General features: G+C 38.5%; 1 protein-coding gene across 5 annotated transcripts in view; it reads left to right on the top strand.

Moving 5' to 3' along the window:
• The first annotated feature begins 369 nt into the window (after positions 1 to 369).
• The window catches only part of AP1S2 (adaptor related protein complex 1 subunit sigma 2), a 28,435-nt gene continuing 8,728 nt past the window's right edge, over positions 370 to 20,076 (top strand). For 2 of the 5 annotated variants that reach the window (XR_008425996.2, XR_008425997.2), the window contains exons 1-5: positions 376 to 546; positions 2,726 to 2,904; positions 9,788 to 9,896; positions 10,493 to 10,630; positions 15,256 to 15,350. Coding sequence is in view for 3 of the 5 variants with exons in the window: in XM_053917303.2 (XP_053773278.1) it covers positions 2,726 to 2,904; positions 9,788 to 9,896; positions 10,493 to 10,630 (426 nt within the window). In the remaining 2 variants the exon portion in view is untranslated. Of the gene's footprint in view, positions 547 to 2,725; positions 2,905 to 9,787; positions 9,897 to 10,492; positions 10,631 to 15,255; positions 15,351 to 20,076 lie in introns of all 5 variants that reach the window. The other 3 variants (XM_053917303.2, XM_053917305.2, XM_053917304.2) reach the window with 3 other exon arrangements.

The raw sequence follows: 20,076 nt of genomic DNA on the forward strand, positions 1-20,076 counted from the left end.
GAGTTATCTGAGCCGGACCTAGGCTCTTCACGGTCCAGATCTTGCTAACCCCACACAGTGGGGTCAACAAAGGACACCACGCAACCCTGTCTTCCCACCGAACAGCCGAGGCAGCCGCCCGCGCGCATCCCAAAGGCACACGCAGGAGTGCGCAGGCTCGCCGGTTCCGGCAACGGCCGCTTCCGGGTCACGTGGCCTGGCTTCCGGTCCAGACCACCCCTCTTGGTAGAGACCTGGCCAATCGGCTTCCTTGGACTGGGCAGTCAGCTGTGCCGTCTCCGGTATTGTGGGCGACGGCAAAGCTCCTTCCCGCGCGTCGCCCGGCCCGCCCCTGCGCTCGCCGCATCCCCGGCTCCTCCTCCGTCCGGCCCCCGGGGCGGGGTCTGTCGACTCACCCTCCCCTAGCCGCCTAAGCCTTCCCTCCACTAACCCGGTCCCCTCCCCACAAGCAACACGGCTTCTGCTTCTCAGCGCTGCGACAGGGGCTTCCCCTCAACCTCAGCCGCCGCCGGCCAAGCACCGCCGCACCAGCGGCCCGCGGCCGCCGTAAGTCCCGAGGGAAGAGCTGGGGCGCCGGGGACCGGGAGTGGGGCGGGAGCGTTGGGCGCGCCCCTCGCCCCCCGCGCGTGTCCCAACGACCCTACCCCACCCCGTGTCCGCCCGGCCCGCCACTGGGGCGCGGTGCCCGGCAACTCACTTCTTTCAGCGTTCGCGTCCCGGGATGCGGGGGTCACAGCCCCGGACTCCGCAGCGGTCCCGCGGCACCTGTGGTCCGGGAATCCCCTCAAGTTTTGTGGGGCATTTTCGGGAGGGGCCCGCGGTCCGGGGCGGCGGCGCCGGAGGACCCTTGGCGCCCCCTGCGCGGCGGCGGATGCCATTGTCTGCCCCAATCCTTGCCTGTCACCTCGCCGGGGCTGGATCAGTGATGGAGTACGGCCCCGTGGGGCACTGGAGAGGCATCGGAGACGGCCGGACTGAGGACCGCTGGCCCCGAGCCTGCTCCGCGGCGGAGCCCGTTGTTTTTGATACTAGTCTGGAGGAATTGAGGTGCCCTGTGATTGGCGGTAAAATCAAAGCATTGTTTTTAACAAGAGGGAGAGAATACTTGTGCCTTCCTATTTGTCCCGTGTTAGCACATCATTTACGGGATTTTAAAGAGTGAATTATTTGTTCATGCTACAAAGTGGTAGGGAGGGGTCTATGGGACCATGCCACAGACAGCCTTGAAGCCCATACTCCTTTGGAAAGCAAACCCCCACCCCTCCTGGTCACCAAGATCCTGGAATACGGGTCTATTCTTTTCCAAGTTGTAGTAACGGGCTTATATTAAATGCTGTCCAGTCGATGCTTTACTTGCTGTCCTCTTCGAATGCCACTATCTTAACAGGACTTGTATGGGAGGCACTTAGATACCACGAATATTGTTCGTTAATTTTGTGCCAGTAAAGTGTTTTAAGTAAGGTGTAATAAGCCAGTTTTAAATCCTCGCATTATAAATTTCTAAATACCTTGCCGGTGCCAGTTTGGATTAGTACAAAAAGTGGCAATAATTTTTTAGCGGAATTTAGGGCCCTTTTTATTCTAAACTGGTTGTGTAAATTCTCCTACCCCATGTTCAAATTTGAGATGGTGTGGTGAATATTAAGAATTAGGCTGGAATCTTATTTGCAATGACACTGTTAAAGGAACTATAGTTAAAAGAAAAAAGTACCTGTCTGAATTCCACATTTAAATTACCTTCATAGAAACAATGCTTATCTGTTTGCACTTAAGACCAGTTGAATTAGGAGAAGCTTTTCGTGAAAATCAAACATGTAGACTAATCAACAGATTAGCAGATTCCAAATAAATGTATACAAAATAGTGTAAGTGTAAAAAATACCGTAGAATTCAGCATCCACTCCATTTGTAAATGCTATTTTTTTAAATTTTAGATGAAGTGTTTTGTGTAATGTCTCTGAATAGGGGTAGCTCTTATTTTGGCTTTTTAAAGGCTTATATTCTCTCTCATAATACATAACCACTTTATTGTGTGCATATTTGTGTTGGAATTTTTAAAGAGTGAGATGAGATGAGATACTTAAAAACTAGGCTTTTACTGAGAAAAATGTGCGTTTATGGGATTTTTTGGTTAATATTTTAGACCTCTTGCTTAAAATATGTAAGTATGAAAATGATATTGAATGCAAACTGTAACTGAAAAAATATGTAAGCATAAACTGAAGAGAGCATTCTAAGTGATAGCAGCCTGCCTACAAGTAGTTCATCCTGGGACAAGAACAGCCTCAGGGAGAAAAAGAGCAGGGCGTCTGTTTCTTTTCAAATGTACCTAAACCAGCTGGTGTTAACAATTCTTTTTTGATGCATATTAGACAGTGTGGAATGTATAGCACAGATAGACAACAGTTTCTTAAATTGCAAGAGTTGTCTCTCTTTTACCTGAAGATTTTCATTTCAACTTAATGCCTGTTTTTCTTTTTGTTCTGCAGACTCCAAATGTCCATGGAAGTGGGTGGGGTGGGGAGATTTGCATCGCATCGGGTGGGAAGATCATTCTACAAGAATGCCCTGCTATTTTAGCTGGCATAGAAATATTGACGGCTACTAATCATTTGTCATTTAAACGCCAAGCCCCCCAAAGCTTCCCTGTGAGACATATCATCTTAATCCAAACTTGATTGTGTCAAAGTATTGCATGTAATTTTGATTCTGTTTATCTTAACAGATGCAGTTTATGTTGCTTTTTAGTCGTCAGGGAAAGCTTCGGCTGCAGAAGTGGTATGTCCCATTATCAGACAAAGAGAAGAAAAAGATCACAAGGGAACTTGTTCAAACTGTTTTAGCACGGAAACCTAAAATGTGCAGCTTTCTTGAGTGGCGAGATCTGAAGATTGTTTACAAGAGGTATAATTTTTCTTTTTCAGAAAGGTGAAATAGCAGAAGCAAATGTTTGGTCATTTCTAATGTAGAAATTGCAGATTTTGAGAGAGAACATTTACAGATAATGATTAACAAAGATATGGATGGTAAAGTTCTTAAGATAAAAAGCTTTATATTTTTAAAATAACTTGTTTTGATTGATTACCCAGTTTCCGTGATAAAATCGGGAGTTGTTTTACAACTAATTATATAATTAATGGCTTAATCATCTTTTTAGAAAAATTCAAAGAGTTCATTCCTTTGCAGGGGGAGTTAGGATCAGTATTTTAAATTGTGTGAGTAATTCCCTGAATTTAGACAAGTATTCCCCCCTACCCATCCCCAAAAATCTACAAATGACTGACAATTGACATGCCTTTTATCTTACCAACTTATGACTTTTAGAATCTTACCAACTTATAAACACCTTGAATACATAGACCATTTTTGTGTGTATACGGGATCCGTTAGTAGTGTTTATTAATTTGAGGTACACTTGTTGCTTTGCTGGTGGTGTGATTAGATCTGATAGATAATTTTGCCAAGAACCGACTTTAACATTTTTGATGAGCACTAAGCTTTTTAAAAAATGCCAGATATCTTAATTAGTATCTGAAAATTTTAATACCTTAAAATAAATTTCTCAAGATCATTCTAATCATCTTAAAAGAAATATATTTACTTTGTGGGTTTGTTTTTTTTTTTTACCCATTTCTGTACCGTTAGGAATAATGTACCGTTTTTGACATATGAGGATGTACAGTTTCTAACATACGATTGCACAGTTTCTGCATGTGAAAAATTCTCTTCTATGGGGGATGTGTAGGGAACTAACAATTGTGGCTGCCAAGAGGGTTGCAGAGAAATCCGGGTTGTATCTCCACTCTCCTGTGTTTCACTCCAAATGTGGATCGTGGCTGGTGTATTCTGTGGGGGAAATGGCAGAGGAAGTAATGGAGGTTATAGGACATCGAAGATTTTAAAAATACTATAGACTCCTGTTTCCAATAAAATGAATTTAGTCATCTTTGGATGATTCTGTATCCAGTGTTTGGTGTAGTACTTGATGAGAGAAATTACAGCATTTTAGAGCTGGGAGATGTCTTAAAATATCGAGTTAGGTGATTTAAGCGATTTTTTAAAAATTGAGGTAGAATTGGTATATAACATTATATTACTTTTCAGGTGATTTTTCAAAAAATGCTTTTTGCCCCAAGGATAGAACCTTAAATGAAACAAGTGGAAGTGAGGTTGCTCTTGTGAAGTACAGAGTGGACTCCTTCCTGTAACCCCCTGCTCACTTGGCCTGCTCACTTGGCCTCTACCCTCGGCAAAGGAAGTGGTTCCTGAGTTTGAAAATCACTACTGTTAATCAACCTTCAATTTTATTAAAAAAAAAAAAAGAACTAACAAAGAATTTGGAAGAAGTGACTTGTCTAAGGTCATATGCTAGTTAGTAACTGACTTAGGAGCTACATGTCAGATTTTTAAGCATAGAAACAAAGGATTTAAACAGGGATGGAAAAAGAACAGATTTGCCTTAACAGATCCTTGTAATTGGAGAGAATGGGTGGGGAAGGGGCTGAGACTGGATCCTGAGGGATCTGTTAGGAGATCTCATTATAATGAGTTCCTGAAGGAAGACATCTCGCTGTGTGCTCAGTCGGGGAGGAAGAGCTGCTACCCAGGTAAATTTTATAAGACTTGGTCACTGCTAGAAGCCGGGAGGGCAGGAAAGAAGGGGAGGAATGGAGGGATTCCACATTTCTGGTTCCCCTGGCAGGCTGAATGGGGAGGTGGTTAGATAAGTTGAATTAGACATGCCCGTGTGACTTCAATGTGGAGATGCCTAGTTTTCTTGCAGCAGGCATAGGCATGGAAGCCTGGGGGGAAATTAGGCATAATGTGTTAGATCACCCACGTGCAAGATGGAAGAAAAGGGGGAGAGGGTAAGCATATAGGGTGAGTAACATGGGGAAGAGGAGAGAGTCACCAGTGCCAAATGTTACATAAAGTCCAATTAAAGTGAAGAAAGAATCAATGAGATTTTACTGTGAGCATTTCATAAATGCCCTTTGTGGAAACATTTTCAGTAGAATAGTAGAGTCAGACCTCTCGAAATAAGGTGAAGAGCTGGAGACATTCAAACAGAAAGCGTAGATTGTTTGGGCAGCTCAGCTCTGAAGGACAGAAGAGGTTATAACTACCGGTAGACCTAGGAGTGGGGGACAGTATTTTAAAAAAAGATATGAGAAACTTAAGCTTATTAGACAGGGGAAGGAGTCCCCCGTGTGGAGGATGAAAATACCAGCAAGGGAATGAATCCCAGGAATGGAGATTCCTACAGCGGAAGGAAATGGCCCATTAAATGGAAGAATAGAAAGCGCAAGTTGGTATTCCTACATGCAGCATTCAGCCCACCCATGTTGGGCCGCTGCTTTTTCTTTTAAAGGTTATAAAGGGTAATGTAACCTGACTCTGATACTTGCATCAAGCTCCTATAAATAAAAGGTGCACTTAAAAAAAAAAAAAAGCTTTATTGAGATAAAATGCACATACAAAAGTTAGAATTTAATCATTCTTTCCACGCATCCCCTCATTTCATACTGAAAGCCTCACCTATTGTAGTAAGGATATATTGATTTGTTGATATGAACAGGTGATTATTTATCCTTATCCAGCTGGAAGAGAAGACTTTTTAAGCAAAAGAATTACCGCTTAGCTCCAGAGAAATCTCAACTAGAACTATGGTTCCGGATCAGCAAGTGATCTGCCCCGGTCTTCCTTCCCCACGTCGTCTCCCACTTTTCTCCCTTCTGAGCACTGTGCATAACGATTTCCCCTCACCGGAGGGAGTGGTGGGAAGGGAGTGAGGATAAAATTAGTATAGCTAAAAAAATACACCAAGCCTGGGGACTTGAGTTCTATTCCATTTGTACTACTAGCTAGTTTTACGATTGGGAACAAGTCATTTGGCCTTTGTTTCCTCGTCTCTAAAATAAATGCTCTTGAGAGTCTTTGAAGACAGAACACTATATGCTTTTTTTTTTAATTTCTATTTTGTGCAGCATGTTATGGAAGAGGCATTGGATTAAAGTCTTAAAACTAAAAAAAAAAAAATCCATGCATCTCCAAATTACTAACTTGAGAATTTGTCAAAGACTACTGTACTGATTTTCTTTACTAACAAAAGAATTTTTTAATGACTCTGTGGGTATTGAGAACAGTTTAGCTACATTCACCCACCGTCAGCTGATATTTAGCTGACTGTGGAGAAGTCATGTGTTTTGAATATAAGAATAGGAACTTTCAGATGTTCTCTGAGTGCCAGTAATTAGAGTAAGCCTTAATCCGCTCTGCTAAAAATAACCAAACATACCTTTCTTCTTACTAGTCTACTATTAATTTTACTTCAGATTTAGACTTACAAATATGCACTAAGAGAACAAAATGAACTCGTTATTCAATTTTTCAAAGCCATTTCTAAAAATAGGGAGTACACTTGAGGTTCTCTTTGTAATCTTTTACTAAATCAGTATAACAGTTTTTATCTCTCCCAATTCAAACCTGTTAAAATATTGCTTTTAATATGTTTTAATTTTTGCCAGGTGCAGGATTACTTTATTTAATACAGTTCCTGGCTGTAGTTTTTAATTGAAAACTTGGGCTCTGGAGTCAAATCACTTCCCGGGGAGGTTGCTCAATTAAGCCTGGGTCTCTTAAATGCAAGTGATAATGATATCTCTCTGGAAGGGTTGTTGTGAGAATTAAAATGGTAAAAGATGAGGACTCAGTGAATGTTACCTGTTCTTATTATGCTTCTATTTCTTCCCTAAGCTCTCTGGAAAGAGGTACCGTCTTATAACCCTAATAAGTAGATGTTCACTTACAATGAAGAATTCATTTAATTTGAAGGCTCCTTTTCCATTCTGAGCAGGCACAAACATTTAGATATGTGCCTTAAAAATATATATACGTATTATCGGTTGTTGTTTAGACACATCAGTTCTGGTGATACTTAAATTATTTCTGAATGATTCATATAATTGAGGACCTTAGACTCATGTTTAAGTGCTGTGTATTTGTAAGTAAAGAGGCAGTATGGTGGATAAGGACCAAGGATGGCGCAAGCATTCGACTGCTTACCAGTAACATTGAAAACATCTTTAAGTCATTGAGTCCAATTGATGCAATGGATATATGAGGCAAGCAAGACAAAAGGAAGAAAAAAATAGCAAATGTGTATTCTTGAGACTTTAAACACCTTTTGAAACTATAGAATGTTCCAAAGATTATGTCTGTAAGTGGCTATATGATGTCTTTGTTGAAGACATAGTCATATAGGGCGCTGGAGCTGTTTACTTTATTTGGAAATTGTGACAAACGAAAAAGAACTAAGTTTGAAAGGCTCCCATCCTTTTAAAAGAAGATAACTGTTCTTGTTTTGCACAAACCAGTCAGATCATTTCTTCTGAAGTTGATGCCGTGTAGTACATTGTATGAAACAATGGCTGCTCTCTTATTCAGAACTGAATAAAATGAAAACTTCAGTTAATTGTGGATTTGATCAGATTGGATTTGTTTTGTTTAAAATTCCTATCTACTGTCGACATGTTGGTAGCGGGTAGGGTATTACCAGATGAAATTTAGTTTTTAAAAAAAATTTTATTGTTGTCCAAGTATAGTTGTCTGCATTTACCTCCCACCACTCCCCCCAAATTTAGTTTTAAAAGTCCTTTTGGCCAAATACTCGTATTGATTTAAATATTGTACTTGTACTATTTTTGCATCCTGGGGGGAGTGCAAAGAATTTGTACATTTTAAAGCTTAGAAAGTAAATTAAACTGATTCAAGTGAAAAAACAAAAGCCCAAAAATATCTTAAAAGGAATTTTACCTGAAACTATTAGTGAATTCTTTCTAATGGAGTCATTTACCACTCTATTCATGTTAGCTATGTCTGGTTTTTAATCTACCATTTTTAATGTCAGTACCTTTAGTCTTTAGTTTTCTTAATTCAGGGCATCTTAACATGTCATTTGTATCAATTTCCCCAAATTCAGAACTCTCTTTGGTGAGCATGGCTTTGGGAGCATGGAGAGTTGTAATATTCCATTGCCTTTGAAACAGATAAACAAAAACAAGTTAGTGCTGGGAGAAAGAGGAAGCTCTTTGCTAAAGCTGGAGGTGGTCCCCTGTCGTGTTCTTCATGATAAATGAATGCATTCGACCTCCTCCTCTCTAGCGCTGCAGGAGACTCACCACTGTAAACAACTTACTAAATGTAGAAGTCAGGTAGCATGGACATGGCAAAAAGTCACGCTGTGTCTGACAAGGCATGTTGGTGTAGATGGGAAGGCCTGGAGTTAAGGTCTGAAGATCAGATTTCTTGTCCCAGTACAACCAGTTGGCAGGCCCTGTACTCTTGGGCCTCTTTTTTTGTCTTCTGTAATCAAGGATGATGGTGCTTGCCGTTGGAAAGCTCAAATCAGATGAAATGTTTTTGATAATGTTGAAATTAGTAGATTGTTATGTAAATAGTCGTTATTCTCATACTGAAGAACAGGAATTCATTCATTGAAAGGGAGATTTTGTGCATTTAAATATTTTACATTAATGCTGTGAGCAGTAATTGCCCATTGTGTTTTCTAAAAATCACTTAAATGCTCAGTGAAAATTACAATCTCAACTGAAATTTGTTTAGACTGCCTGAGGTTTTTATTTTTTTCCAAAAGCCTTAAATAAACTTAAACCATTTAAAAATGCTTTTCTAATCCTCAAAGGACCTGGTCACCATTTGCTATGATTTGAAGAGTTGTATATTAATAAATTTTGGCTTTCTTGGGTTAAGTATCACTATGCTAAAATCCTAATTTGGAGGTGAATATGAGTTTTCCAGCCTTATTCCTTCTTCAAGGGTGAGAAGCTAGACTTCAACAGGATAGAACTTGGAAATTTTGAGGAGAGGCCTCAGTTCCCTCTTTTCTCTTTCTCTACCTTTTGTGATAACTTGGAACTGTTGTTTTTTTCTTGAGGTCTATTCCACAATCCTAGAAGCCTCCTTTTTAAAAACAATAGTTTTATGCTGTTAGAAAAGATACTGATTCCCTGTGGGGGTGGGAGGTTGTGACCTGGAGAGGCTATGAGAGGGGTTTCAGGGGTTCAGTAATCTGCTTCTTGATCTGGGTGCTGGTAACACAGGTAGGTTCACTTTGAAAACATTAAGCTGCCCTGGCTGGTGTGGCTCAGTGGATTGAGTGCTGGCCTGCTAGCCCAGGGGTTGCTAGTTCGATTCCCAGTAGGGGCACATGCCTGGATTGCAGGGCAGGTCCCTGGTGGGGAGCACCCAAGAGGCAACTTTTCTTTAAGAAAACTGATTAAGCTACACATTTATGACTTGTGTTCTTTGTGTGTATATTACACTTTAGTAAAATATTCTAGAACATTGACTTCACGTTGACGATACTTTTGATAACTCCTTCAGTTGGAGGGTTTATTTTCTTCTTTGTTTACTTGTAGTTCGTATTAGTCATACAGTGCATTTTATTTTAATTAAGTAAACTTCAGAACAACCTGAGTCAGTTATGTTTTAGAATCTCTGTAGAAAGGAGCCAGAAAGGAAGAACAAAATATTTACTCTTTCTAAATGTGTGATTGAATGATTTTTTTCTTTTTTGCTTGCCTATACTTTTCTAAATTTCTCTTACACATTTATTGCTTTTGTCATCTGGGAGAACAATGATCTGTACTGTTGAAAAAAAGGAAATCAATTGTATAAACATGGTGTCTTTCACAAGAGGATATGAAAATATATTTAAGGAACCATGATTATAGGGTAAAATGTTTTTCACATTTGTTTTTTGTTTCAGATATGCTAGTCTGTATTTTTGCTGCGCTATTGAGGATCAGGACAATGAACTAATTACCCTGGAAATAATTCATCGTTATGTGGAATTACTTGACAAGTATTTTGGCAGCGTGAGTAATATTTTGTTTTAGGGAATTGAATGCCACGGTTTTGTTTTTTAAATTTTTTCTATAACAAGTTTATTATTTGATTGTCTTGGATTCTGACTATTTGAAATTAACTGTGGGAGGGGAAAAGAATGACTGTTTTTTGTCAGTGTGCCTAGTCAATCAGTTAACTGCCAAAATTGCTTGACCCCACAGACCTACGCATTTAATTATGGTGGCAAGAGTGAGGTTCAAAATAGTGGAATAGAAAGGAGTCCAACTGCAAAGAGTAATATTCTAGAAGTGCTTAAGGAAGAATTTAGATTTTGTTGGCAGTTGTAATCGCACTACCCAGGAAAGAGGTATTTTAAAAAATCAGTTTTTATGAGCAGAAAAGGTGCCTGTGTTGGAGCTTGCGGAGTTGGGTCTTAGTGGGAAGGCATTGCATTTTCAAGTACTTGAGATTTGAAAATTAAGCTGCTTAATCAACGATGCTTGGCAAGATGGCCATTTTTAGAAAGAATTTAGATGTATTCACTCTGGTCCGATTTATTCACTACCTGATAGTTGATAGGTACCTTTTGCTTTTTATTATTATTTTTTGTTTGTTTGTTTTTCAGGTGTGTGAACTTGATATCATCTTTAATTTTGAGAAGGCTTATTTTATTTTGGATGAGTTTCTTTTGGGAGGGGAAGTTCAGGAGACATCCAAGAAAAATGTCCTTAAAGCAATTGAGCAGGCTGATCTACTGCAGGAGGTAAGCTTGGAGTTCTCCAGACACTAGCATGTTTTGCTCTTCGGGAGTGTCAGTCATCTTCCCGCATTCTCACAGTTGCAGAAATTACTCTGAAGCATGCTTGGCATGGGGTGTCCGTGTTCAGCTTATTGATTGGAATATGTGTCAGTCACATCAACTCCATTATCTACGGATGGATCATTTACTTTGAAGATGGTTTGTCTTATTGATGGTCCATTTTGGACCCTAGAACACTACAGTCTAAACCTCTAGAGAACAGGCTACTTTAAAAACGGCAAAGATTCATCAGAAGTTAATGGCAATTTGAGCCCTTTCCATCCATTGTTGTGAATTAGGTAACATAACCCCTTTTCTCGTTAATGTAGATGATCAGGAGTTGACCGAGATTATGGCATCTCCATTCCAAATTTCATATTTTACCTCATGTCCATTAAGTGCAAATGTAACCAAGCAAATAATAGTGTTATAATTATACTTTTTATAAAACCGTCTAGTTTTGTGTTAGAAAAATATCTAAAAAGTATTTTTACTTTTCCTTGATCTTAGGTAACAAACCATGTTCTGTCAAATGACTGATTACATTCTTATATCACCAGAGTCATTAATAAACCCCCTTCCCTTTCTAATTTCTGCAGTTCTTCTGGGTTAATTGTATATTTGATGCTTCCGTACCTTTGATTTCTGCAATTTAAAACTTCATAGATAAGGCTACCTTTTTCTAGAAATTTAATGATACCTTACTTCAGGTACCAAGTTGAATTATGCTTTAGCGATAATTGTTTTAATCAAAGTTTATCGCATAAGAAGAAGGGACTAGTCAATACAAAAAATACACTATGTTTTCATTAAGGTAAGTGCTTTTTTATTTTATTAAAGGAAGATTTAAATCCCTCCCCTTTGGCAGTCATCACCTGCTCTCTATATGTATGGGTGTTTTGTTTTGTTTATTCATTTGTTTTGTTTAAATCCAATTTTTTAGCACTTCTGTTGGGAAGAAGAGTAAATCTTTTCATTATAACTTCTTAACCATTGGCCTCTGTAGGGAGAGGGAGGAGCTCTCTGTAATCCTTCTGCATTATTCACTGACTAGATCAGTCCTGGGGATTGCTCAAAGTTGGGATGACATCATCTGGGCCATACATTTATAAAATACGAGACCGTGCATTATACATGTGGTGATCTTGAGTTACCAAGACAATGGTTAAGTACCTGCAAAAGGGAAGCATGTTGTTGGCTGCCCTGATGCCATTCGCTGTTCGGCAGTGAATTGAGCTTAGCCCCTTTTCCTCATGTACAGTTTGCTGCAGGGGTTTATTAATTGATTGTAAACATGTCATTGGGGAGACTTTTTTTACACCTCAGATATGCTGACTACAAGCTCATAGTCCGCTCTTGTAACGTTGGTTTTAAAGTTAGCAGCACCTTGTTTTGCTGTTCACTAATCAGACTTTTCTAAAAATTAGGTCAAAACCAGAATCAGGAATTGGGAATTTTCCATATTTGTCCCTTCTTCCCTTGATCACTTTTATATTGCATTACTGTGGAACTATAGTCTGTTCTATCAGATCCTGGTATTTCCTCCAAGTTCATTTCCTAATTAATTGTACTTGCCTTAAAACATTTCTAAAATTATCGAAGCTCAACTTTTAATTTTAATGTTTTTTCTGGAGAGTTATATTTAGGGTACTGATAATTCCTTGTGTCTGGATTGCTTTTAAAACTCAACTGGGAGCCCTGACCTGTGTGGCTCAGTTGGTTGGGCATCGTCCCGCAAAACCAAAGGTTGCTGGTTCGATTCCCAGTCAGGGCACATACCTGGGTTGCGGGTTTGGTTCCCGGTTTCTCTCACAGAGATCTGTCGCTCTATCCTTCTCTCTCTCCCTTCCTTTCTCTCTAAAAGCAATGAGAAAAGTGCCATCAGGTGAGGATTAAAAAGAAAAGAAAAAACTACTGGGAAATTGCTAGACTTTGCAGTATGACAAACACGCTAAGTTTACTTCATAGCATGTATTGTGAGTATTTAATGTACTAGGGGATAAGAAAGTCATTACAGGTTCATATTTATTTGGGAGACACTGTGTGTGTGTATCCCTCCTATTGAAGTATTATAATAGTAAGTAATGTCTCCTTTTTTGAAGTAGTATCTTTATATCTTTAACTGGGAAAGTAGGAATGGAGAGAGAATCATAGGATGTCTATGATTCTGATCTCATCTCCCACTACTTAAAAAAAAAAAAATGACCATTAATAACAGTTCCTTGTTTTTAGAAGAGAGCTTTGGCCCTATTTCTCATCAGTGACTACCTTTACGTTGTTTTGTACATAAACCAAAATGATAGTACATTAAGACGTTTTCTATTCAGTGGTCGGAGTGAACCATTTTTCTTACTTTAACCATTCAGTTCTTGGAAGGCAGAAGGTGGCTGGTCCATTATGAATTTAGACTGAGTTATGATACATTGCCGGTGAAGGCCTTTATGAAGCCAAGCTAGTCTGTATGCAGCAGTAAGGCTCTAGGTTAACAGGCTAACCTGTTATTCAGGTTATTCACCAACATACTGTCACATGAAATCCAGGGGTGACAAGGCACTTGTTCCCTAAAATGCATTTATTTACATGTTGATACATGAATTATGATTACATCTCTGGAAGAATATATGAATATTTTGTTCATATAATAGATGATGGGATAAGACGAGAAAAGCATTCCACAAACTGCTAAGAAAAGTTTGTGTGGACACCATGATAACGAAAGAGAACTATGAAGATAGCTAATGTTTACTGAGCACCTAGACAGGAGGCATCCTTGCTAATCCTCAGGATGCCCTGAGAAAGCCTCATGAGAGCCTTTGTAACAAATGAAGTAGAGGCTCAGTGAGGTCCTAGGTAGCAGTTGCAAAACCAGGGTTCCAAACCCAGGTCTGTGAGACCCCAGAGCTGTGGGAAATCTTAAACACTGTGCTCTTGTTGTTCCCCCAACCCCCCTAACTTGTGTATTATCTTGGTATGTATATTTTAAACATTCTGTTTTAGATACCGACTTCTGTGTTTCTCAGAAATATAGTAAAAAAACCCTATCATTCTACTGGAGGTTTCTTTGTATTGAACAGAATACATTTCCTAAGGCTGATAACCATCTTTTATTTTTTGGACTGGAAATTTTCATTTTCCAAATTATCAATAGTTGGAATTTTTAAATTGTATATATAGATGTAAATCATACATCTCAAATTATTTCTTGTTGGATTTTTCAAAACACCTAGATCTATAGTAGCCTTTCTGGTCTTATAATTTGGGGTAAGTATTCACTTGGTTTTTGTCATGAAATGATTTTGCTGGCAAAACTGGAAATACAGCTGTAAAGACACTTATCTAAATGCAGCCTTAAATTTGTAAAAGTTCTAATTAATTAATGTTTACCTAGGTTTTCATGTACAGCTTACCCTGAACAACATGGGTTTGAACTGTGCAGTTCTACTTACACACAGATTTTTTATTTCGATAAATACCAGCACCGTTTTCGACCCTCCAGTGGGGAGTCCATGGCTGCATAGGGCTGACTGTGTACAGTGAAGTACATCATTTTATATAAGGGCTTGACCATCCTCGGATTTGGGTATCCACAAGGGATCTTGGAACGAATTCCCCGAGGATACTGAGGGACAACTTAAGTTTTGGGGGAATCAAAAGTTACACTTAGATTTTCAAGCGCATGATGTTGCAATTGTTCAAGGGTCAGCTGTCTTGTGATTTTTCTTTTTGGCGTCGGGTGTTTTGCTTGAATTACTTACTTGTAAACACCAAAGTTGGCTTTGAATTTATAATGAAAATATCTGTTAGCTTAAAGATACGTGCAAATCACACAATGATTTTGATTTTAGGCCTTCTAAAATTTGTAAAGTATACATTTCTATCCTTAAGAATGTTTATATTTCTCAGAACAATTTCTTTAAAGTTTCCCTTATGCCCGGTTTGTGTGAATGTCACGTAGTTTGTTTAGGTAATCCTTGTTTTCCGTAGGTAATCCTTCATTTTATCGGCAAACAGGGCAGACAGTAGTGGCTAAAGTAGATTTTCTATTAGCATATAATAGTAATGAGACCTTAACATAACTGTGTACTCAATAATCACTAAAATATTAGACAAAGTGATTATGTAATAAAGATAGCTTTTATTTTACTTAATTACTTGGCAAATAAGGGTTTAGTTTTGACATTCCTAGATCGAGCTCTGTTTATTCCTTTTGGTATTCGTTTGTAGGAATACATAATTAGATTTGGGGGTAAAGCCCAGAAAAATCTGTCCATTATCCAGTTTTTACTGTTTGTCTTAATTTAAAACATTTTATTAACATGCCACTGATACTTAACTTGATTCTTTAAAAATTAAAGCGCAACATGCTGAGATTACTAAACTGACATTCTTTGCTGCAGTTGGGACACTTCTCCCCCCACACACCACTTGAATACCTGTTTTCAGCTAGACTATTTTTGGGGGGTGGTGCAAGGGGGAGTGATGCAGTTGGATTTATTTTATACACATATATAACAACAGAGGAATATAGAGTGCATTTTCTTTGTAAAGTAAGGCACTTAACAGTTTTTCTCTGCTCCTTAATTTTATAGAGCCAGAATGAAGAATGGGGAGGTTTGTCTGAGGATGTCTTGTGATAAAGAGCAATTTAAGACTTTAGTCCCTATGACCCCCAACTTATTTATTGGTAACTACTAAATTTACCATTTTTGTGGCATGGATACAATGGGGTGTTATGCAAAACTCTTGCACGTGAGATGGTGTCAAGTCCTCACTTGATTCTGTGAAGATCAAGTAGTTAACTACTGGGCTTTGGTCTTTAACCCGCAGCTATAGATGCATGATGGAGTTGATCAGTGCTTTTTGAGATGTGTCAGCCTTCCTTTTTTATACTAATAGCATCGTTTTGAAGTGTGGGGGTTTCCTTTTGAGGTTTGTTTGCTATTGCTATTGTTTCTCACTAAAGCAATCTGAGAAATGAAAATAAGTGAGGTACCAAAAGCAAGCATTACACTCAGGAATTTGTTTCTCCTTCGATATGATCCACTTTATGAACAGATTTACTGGAGTTGCTATTGTTAATCTGCCTCGTCTAGAAAGTGCTGCTAAACCTGATTTCTTTTAGTTCTGGGGCTACATGATATATCTTAATACTATGCAGTATCTTTGTAGAAATAGTAATCTGTTGGACTGCAAGGTAACGGTCTTCGTAGACAACGGTAACAGTCTTAGTAGACAAACTGATTTCTTTAAAAAATGAATCTTTGTAATTTAAAATTATTTTAATAAGTATTTCCTGAGATATTTAATAACTCATGTCTTTTAATAAGTTTCAGTGTTGTTTTTTTTTTTTAATTAAGATCTTGCTAATTAAGAATATTTGGGCATGCTAGTCAAACTCAAGAATCTTACACTATTTTAAAACAGATGCTGCCCTGGCTGGTGTGGCTCAGTGGATTGAGTGCCGGCCTGCAAACCAAAGGGTCTCTGGTTTGATTCCCAGTCAGGCCACATGCCTGGGTTGCGGGCCTGGGCCCCTTGCAGGGGATGCACAAGAGGCAACCAGACCTTGATGTTTCTCTCCCTCTCTTTCTTCCTCCCTTCCACTCTCTAAATATAAATAAGTAAAATTTTTTTAAAAAAGCACACAAGTTAGATGCTTTCAAATACATAAAATACCATCTAACAGGAAAAAGTATTTTGATATAAATCCTCTTAGAAAAACTCCTATAATTCCTTTGCAGGGACCACTGCTTATGTTAAAACCTTTAAGCCTAAACCCTTTTCTTTGAAATTGCGTTGAAAGTTAACCAGGCTATAGTCTTTTATGCCAGCATATTTTAATTTTTTTTTTTTGGTAAATTTGATTAGGGTCTGCTTAGAACAAATTCTGGATAAGTGAGGTTTGGTTACGTTAATACTTGAAATGGAAAATACAGAAGGGTAGATACAGTAAAAAAAAAAAACAGAAGGGAGAACAAATCTTGCCTCTCACTTTACATTTAATAAAAAACAATTTGGCCAATGTCCTTGGTCATTGGTTTTGAGGTGGTAATCATTTTGCTGTATGTTTATGTGCTTTTTTTTTTTTTTGCTTTAGTTTCCCATTTTATTTATTTTTCTTTTTTTTTTATCATTTTTTATCAATGTTCAAATACAGTTGTCTCCTCCCCCCCCCCACTTTCCCCCACCCCACCGCCCCCACCTCCCACCCTCAATCCCACCCCCTTTGCCTGTGTCCATGTGTCCTTTATACATGTTCCTTGACAAACTTCCCCCTTCTTTACCCCATTATTCCCCTTCTCCTCCCCTCTGGTCACTGTCAGTTTGTTCTTTGTTTCCATATCTCTTTATTTGCCTGCTTTTCAGAATTTTGAGGATCCCCCTCCCTGCTGTTTAATTTTAACTCATTTTCAGCCAATACTCTGGGCTATTTGTAATAAGGAAAAGTTGGAATAACTTAAAATATTCAGTAACTGTAAATCTGATTTTCAAAAGTATTTGATAAGAACCCTTAGTCATAAGTACATTTTATATCACAATAGTTACATACAGATACACCAAAAAACTTTTGTTAAATAATATATTCTTATTTTGCAATCTCACATTTTCTGTTCTATTCTTCCTTTTTTCTGTGCTGATCCTGATGTACTAAATTGCTTGCATGAGCCCCTAGGATTAGGGCCTGCAAAAGGGCATACTGTTAGCTGTGGTGATGATTTTTGTTTCTTTACAAAGTACTTTCCGGAAAATTTTAGGCTTTGGGTTCTTTTTTGCTCTACTGACACATTCTTTTTAATTTTTTTCTATTGTTTCTTGTGTTGCCTTTTGAAAACAATAAAAATTCCCATTATAGGAAAATTAACAAATACAGGCAAGCACAATAGGACACAATCTTACCCACCAACCAGAGACAATTAGATTTACCCATTAGTTCTCAACTGCGGTGACGGGGGCAATTGTGCCTCCTCAGGGGACACTTGGCAATGTCTGGACACATTTTTGATGGTCACAACTGGCGGGGTGGGGCTGGGGAGCTGCTGCTAGCATCTAGTAGGTTAAGACCAAAGATGCTGCTAAGCATCCATCAGTGACAAGGACAGCCCTCCCATACCAAGGAATTATGTAGCCTGGAGTGTCAACAGTGCTAAAGTTGAAAAATCCTGGTTTAATTCAATACCATGCAACATATAAAGATTCCATTTATAGATCCCATTTACATTAAAGACTGCTACATCTTTTCAGTATAATACAGGGTGGGGCAAAAGTAGGTTTACAGTTGTTTGTATGGAAAATAATACACTAATTTAATAAATACTAGTACAGTAAACTGTTGCGTGCTCAGCACAGTAAACCTACTTTTTACCCCACCCTGTATATAGTCCAGAGTATAAATGAATAGATAGCAATGAATCAGTAGGAAAGGAAAAACAAGAAAAAAACCCCCTAAATATTAGGGAAAGAGGACAAATATCCTTAGGAACACGTAAATTCCTGGAAGAATTACCTCTGATTTACTAAAATTACTTTTACTCAATAACCAGTGCCTGGGGAGATAATCTATGGTTGACTTCAGCATGTGACCCACAACAAAGCTTGAGGGGTGTCCCTATATAATTTAATTTCCTCAGCAACCACCAAATCTGTTAACATCTATTAAGGTAATTGAGTTTTTACCAGGAAACACAACTGAGTGTATCCTCCAGGCAGTTAGAGCACTTAAATTTTCTGCCCATTTCTCCATCTACCTTAGGGATTTGATAATTTCTTAAAGGAGGAATAGTTTAAATGGACAGAATTTGCATATACAGAATTATTGTGTAAAGACTATTTCATTGGGGTTTTTTGGCAGGGAGAGTGCCCAATTAGCCTTAGAGAATTCACTCAGTAAAGATATTTAGAGTTTGAATATTTGAAATTCAGTGATTCCACGAAGTCTTTTGTTTGGAAAATCCTGATTAAATTTAGGACATTTGAAGTTATGATCTAAATGGAAGATCAAAGCAAATACCTGTCTGTAAAAGAAATGAGATCAGTTTCTATGTAATGATATGGAAAAGATGCTTAAGGTACGTCAAGTGAGAAAAAATTTAGGAGCCAGCACAGACCAGTGTGGCTCAGTGGGTTGGGCGTCATCCCGCAAACCAAAAGGTTGCCCCTTTGAGTCAGGGCACAGGCCTGTGTTGGGGCCAGGTCTCTGGTTGGGGGCATGCAGGAGGCAACCAGTCGTTTCTCTCGCTCTCTTCCTCCCTTCCTCCCTTCCCCTCTGTCTAAAATTAAATAAAATCTTTATTTAAAAAAAAAAGATTTAGGAGCCAGACATTAATTTAATGGCATTAATTCTGAAAATGTTTGAGGATCTCCCCCCCTTTCTAAAAGTGAAAAATAAGCATGTATTATAAGTACATTTGACAGTATAAAATTTTCTAATGTATAATTTTTTAAATGACAGCACTGTGAATGGAAGAGTATACATTGTGTTGCTCTATCAGGTAAAACTTAGAGTAGCTTTTGCTAAAAAGAAAGTTTCAGCACGTAAAGTGAAGCATTTGTCTGCTCTTTACCATTTTAGACACCATCTGGAGCAATTATTGTTCTTGCCACTCATTACTAATTTAGTGTAAAAAAAATCACTTGACTTTCCTAGTGCTTCATAATTGGTTGTGAAATAGCACTGACTGTGAGCCTTGTCATCTAAAAGATACTTAAAAAGTGCCTTCAATTCTCCTTTTTATTCATTGCTAAAAATAGATCTCAGTGAGTTTGCATACTTTCTGGCTCTTTGGCTCTTTGGCCTTCGGCACAGGGAATAGGGTTCCAGAGTTGGTAAGGACTTTGCCACAGAATTCAGTGAGGGGTAATCAAAAGGACCACTGTATTTCTAGGACAAGAAGGACAAAGGATACTACTTTATACGGCAAGGAATAAACGAAGCCCCTCTGCAAGAAAAAGTGGAGTAGAGCTGTAACTTCAAATTACACTTACTTATTTTTTATTAAATGTGAATTGTTTTCTCTGACTACACTGTACTAGAAAGAGAAAATCAGAGACTAGGTTTTCAATTTTAGATTCGCTACCACTAGTTGACCTAAGCAATTATATCAACAGGACTTAAGCCTTCAGATAATGGCTAGCTTACCCGTCTTCATTGTACTTTTCCCAGATCACTGTGTCATCACCCTTGTATGGTGAATGTCTGGGAATTTTTAAGGTAATGAGTTTGTCTTTTTTAAGGAATGTGGGTGATTTTGAGAACAGGTGTAACTCAATTCCTCAAAATGTTTGTTATCCTACACTTCACACTACCTGTGGTCCTTTTTGTAGGGGGTGAGAAAAAGATTATTCTTAGTATGGAGGAAAGTTGAACATAAGCATACTAAGGAGAAGGAACTAATGCAGAGAGTGATGAAAAA

The sequence above is a fragment of the Desmodus rotundus genome, chromosome X, assembly GCF_022682495.2.
Source record: "Desmodus rotundus isolate HL8 chromosome X, HLdesRot8A.1, whole genome shotgun sequence".
Classification (NCBI taxonomy): domain Eukaryota; kingdom Metazoa; phylum Chordata; class Mammalia; order Chiroptera; family Phyllostomidae; genus Desmodus; species Desmodus rotundus.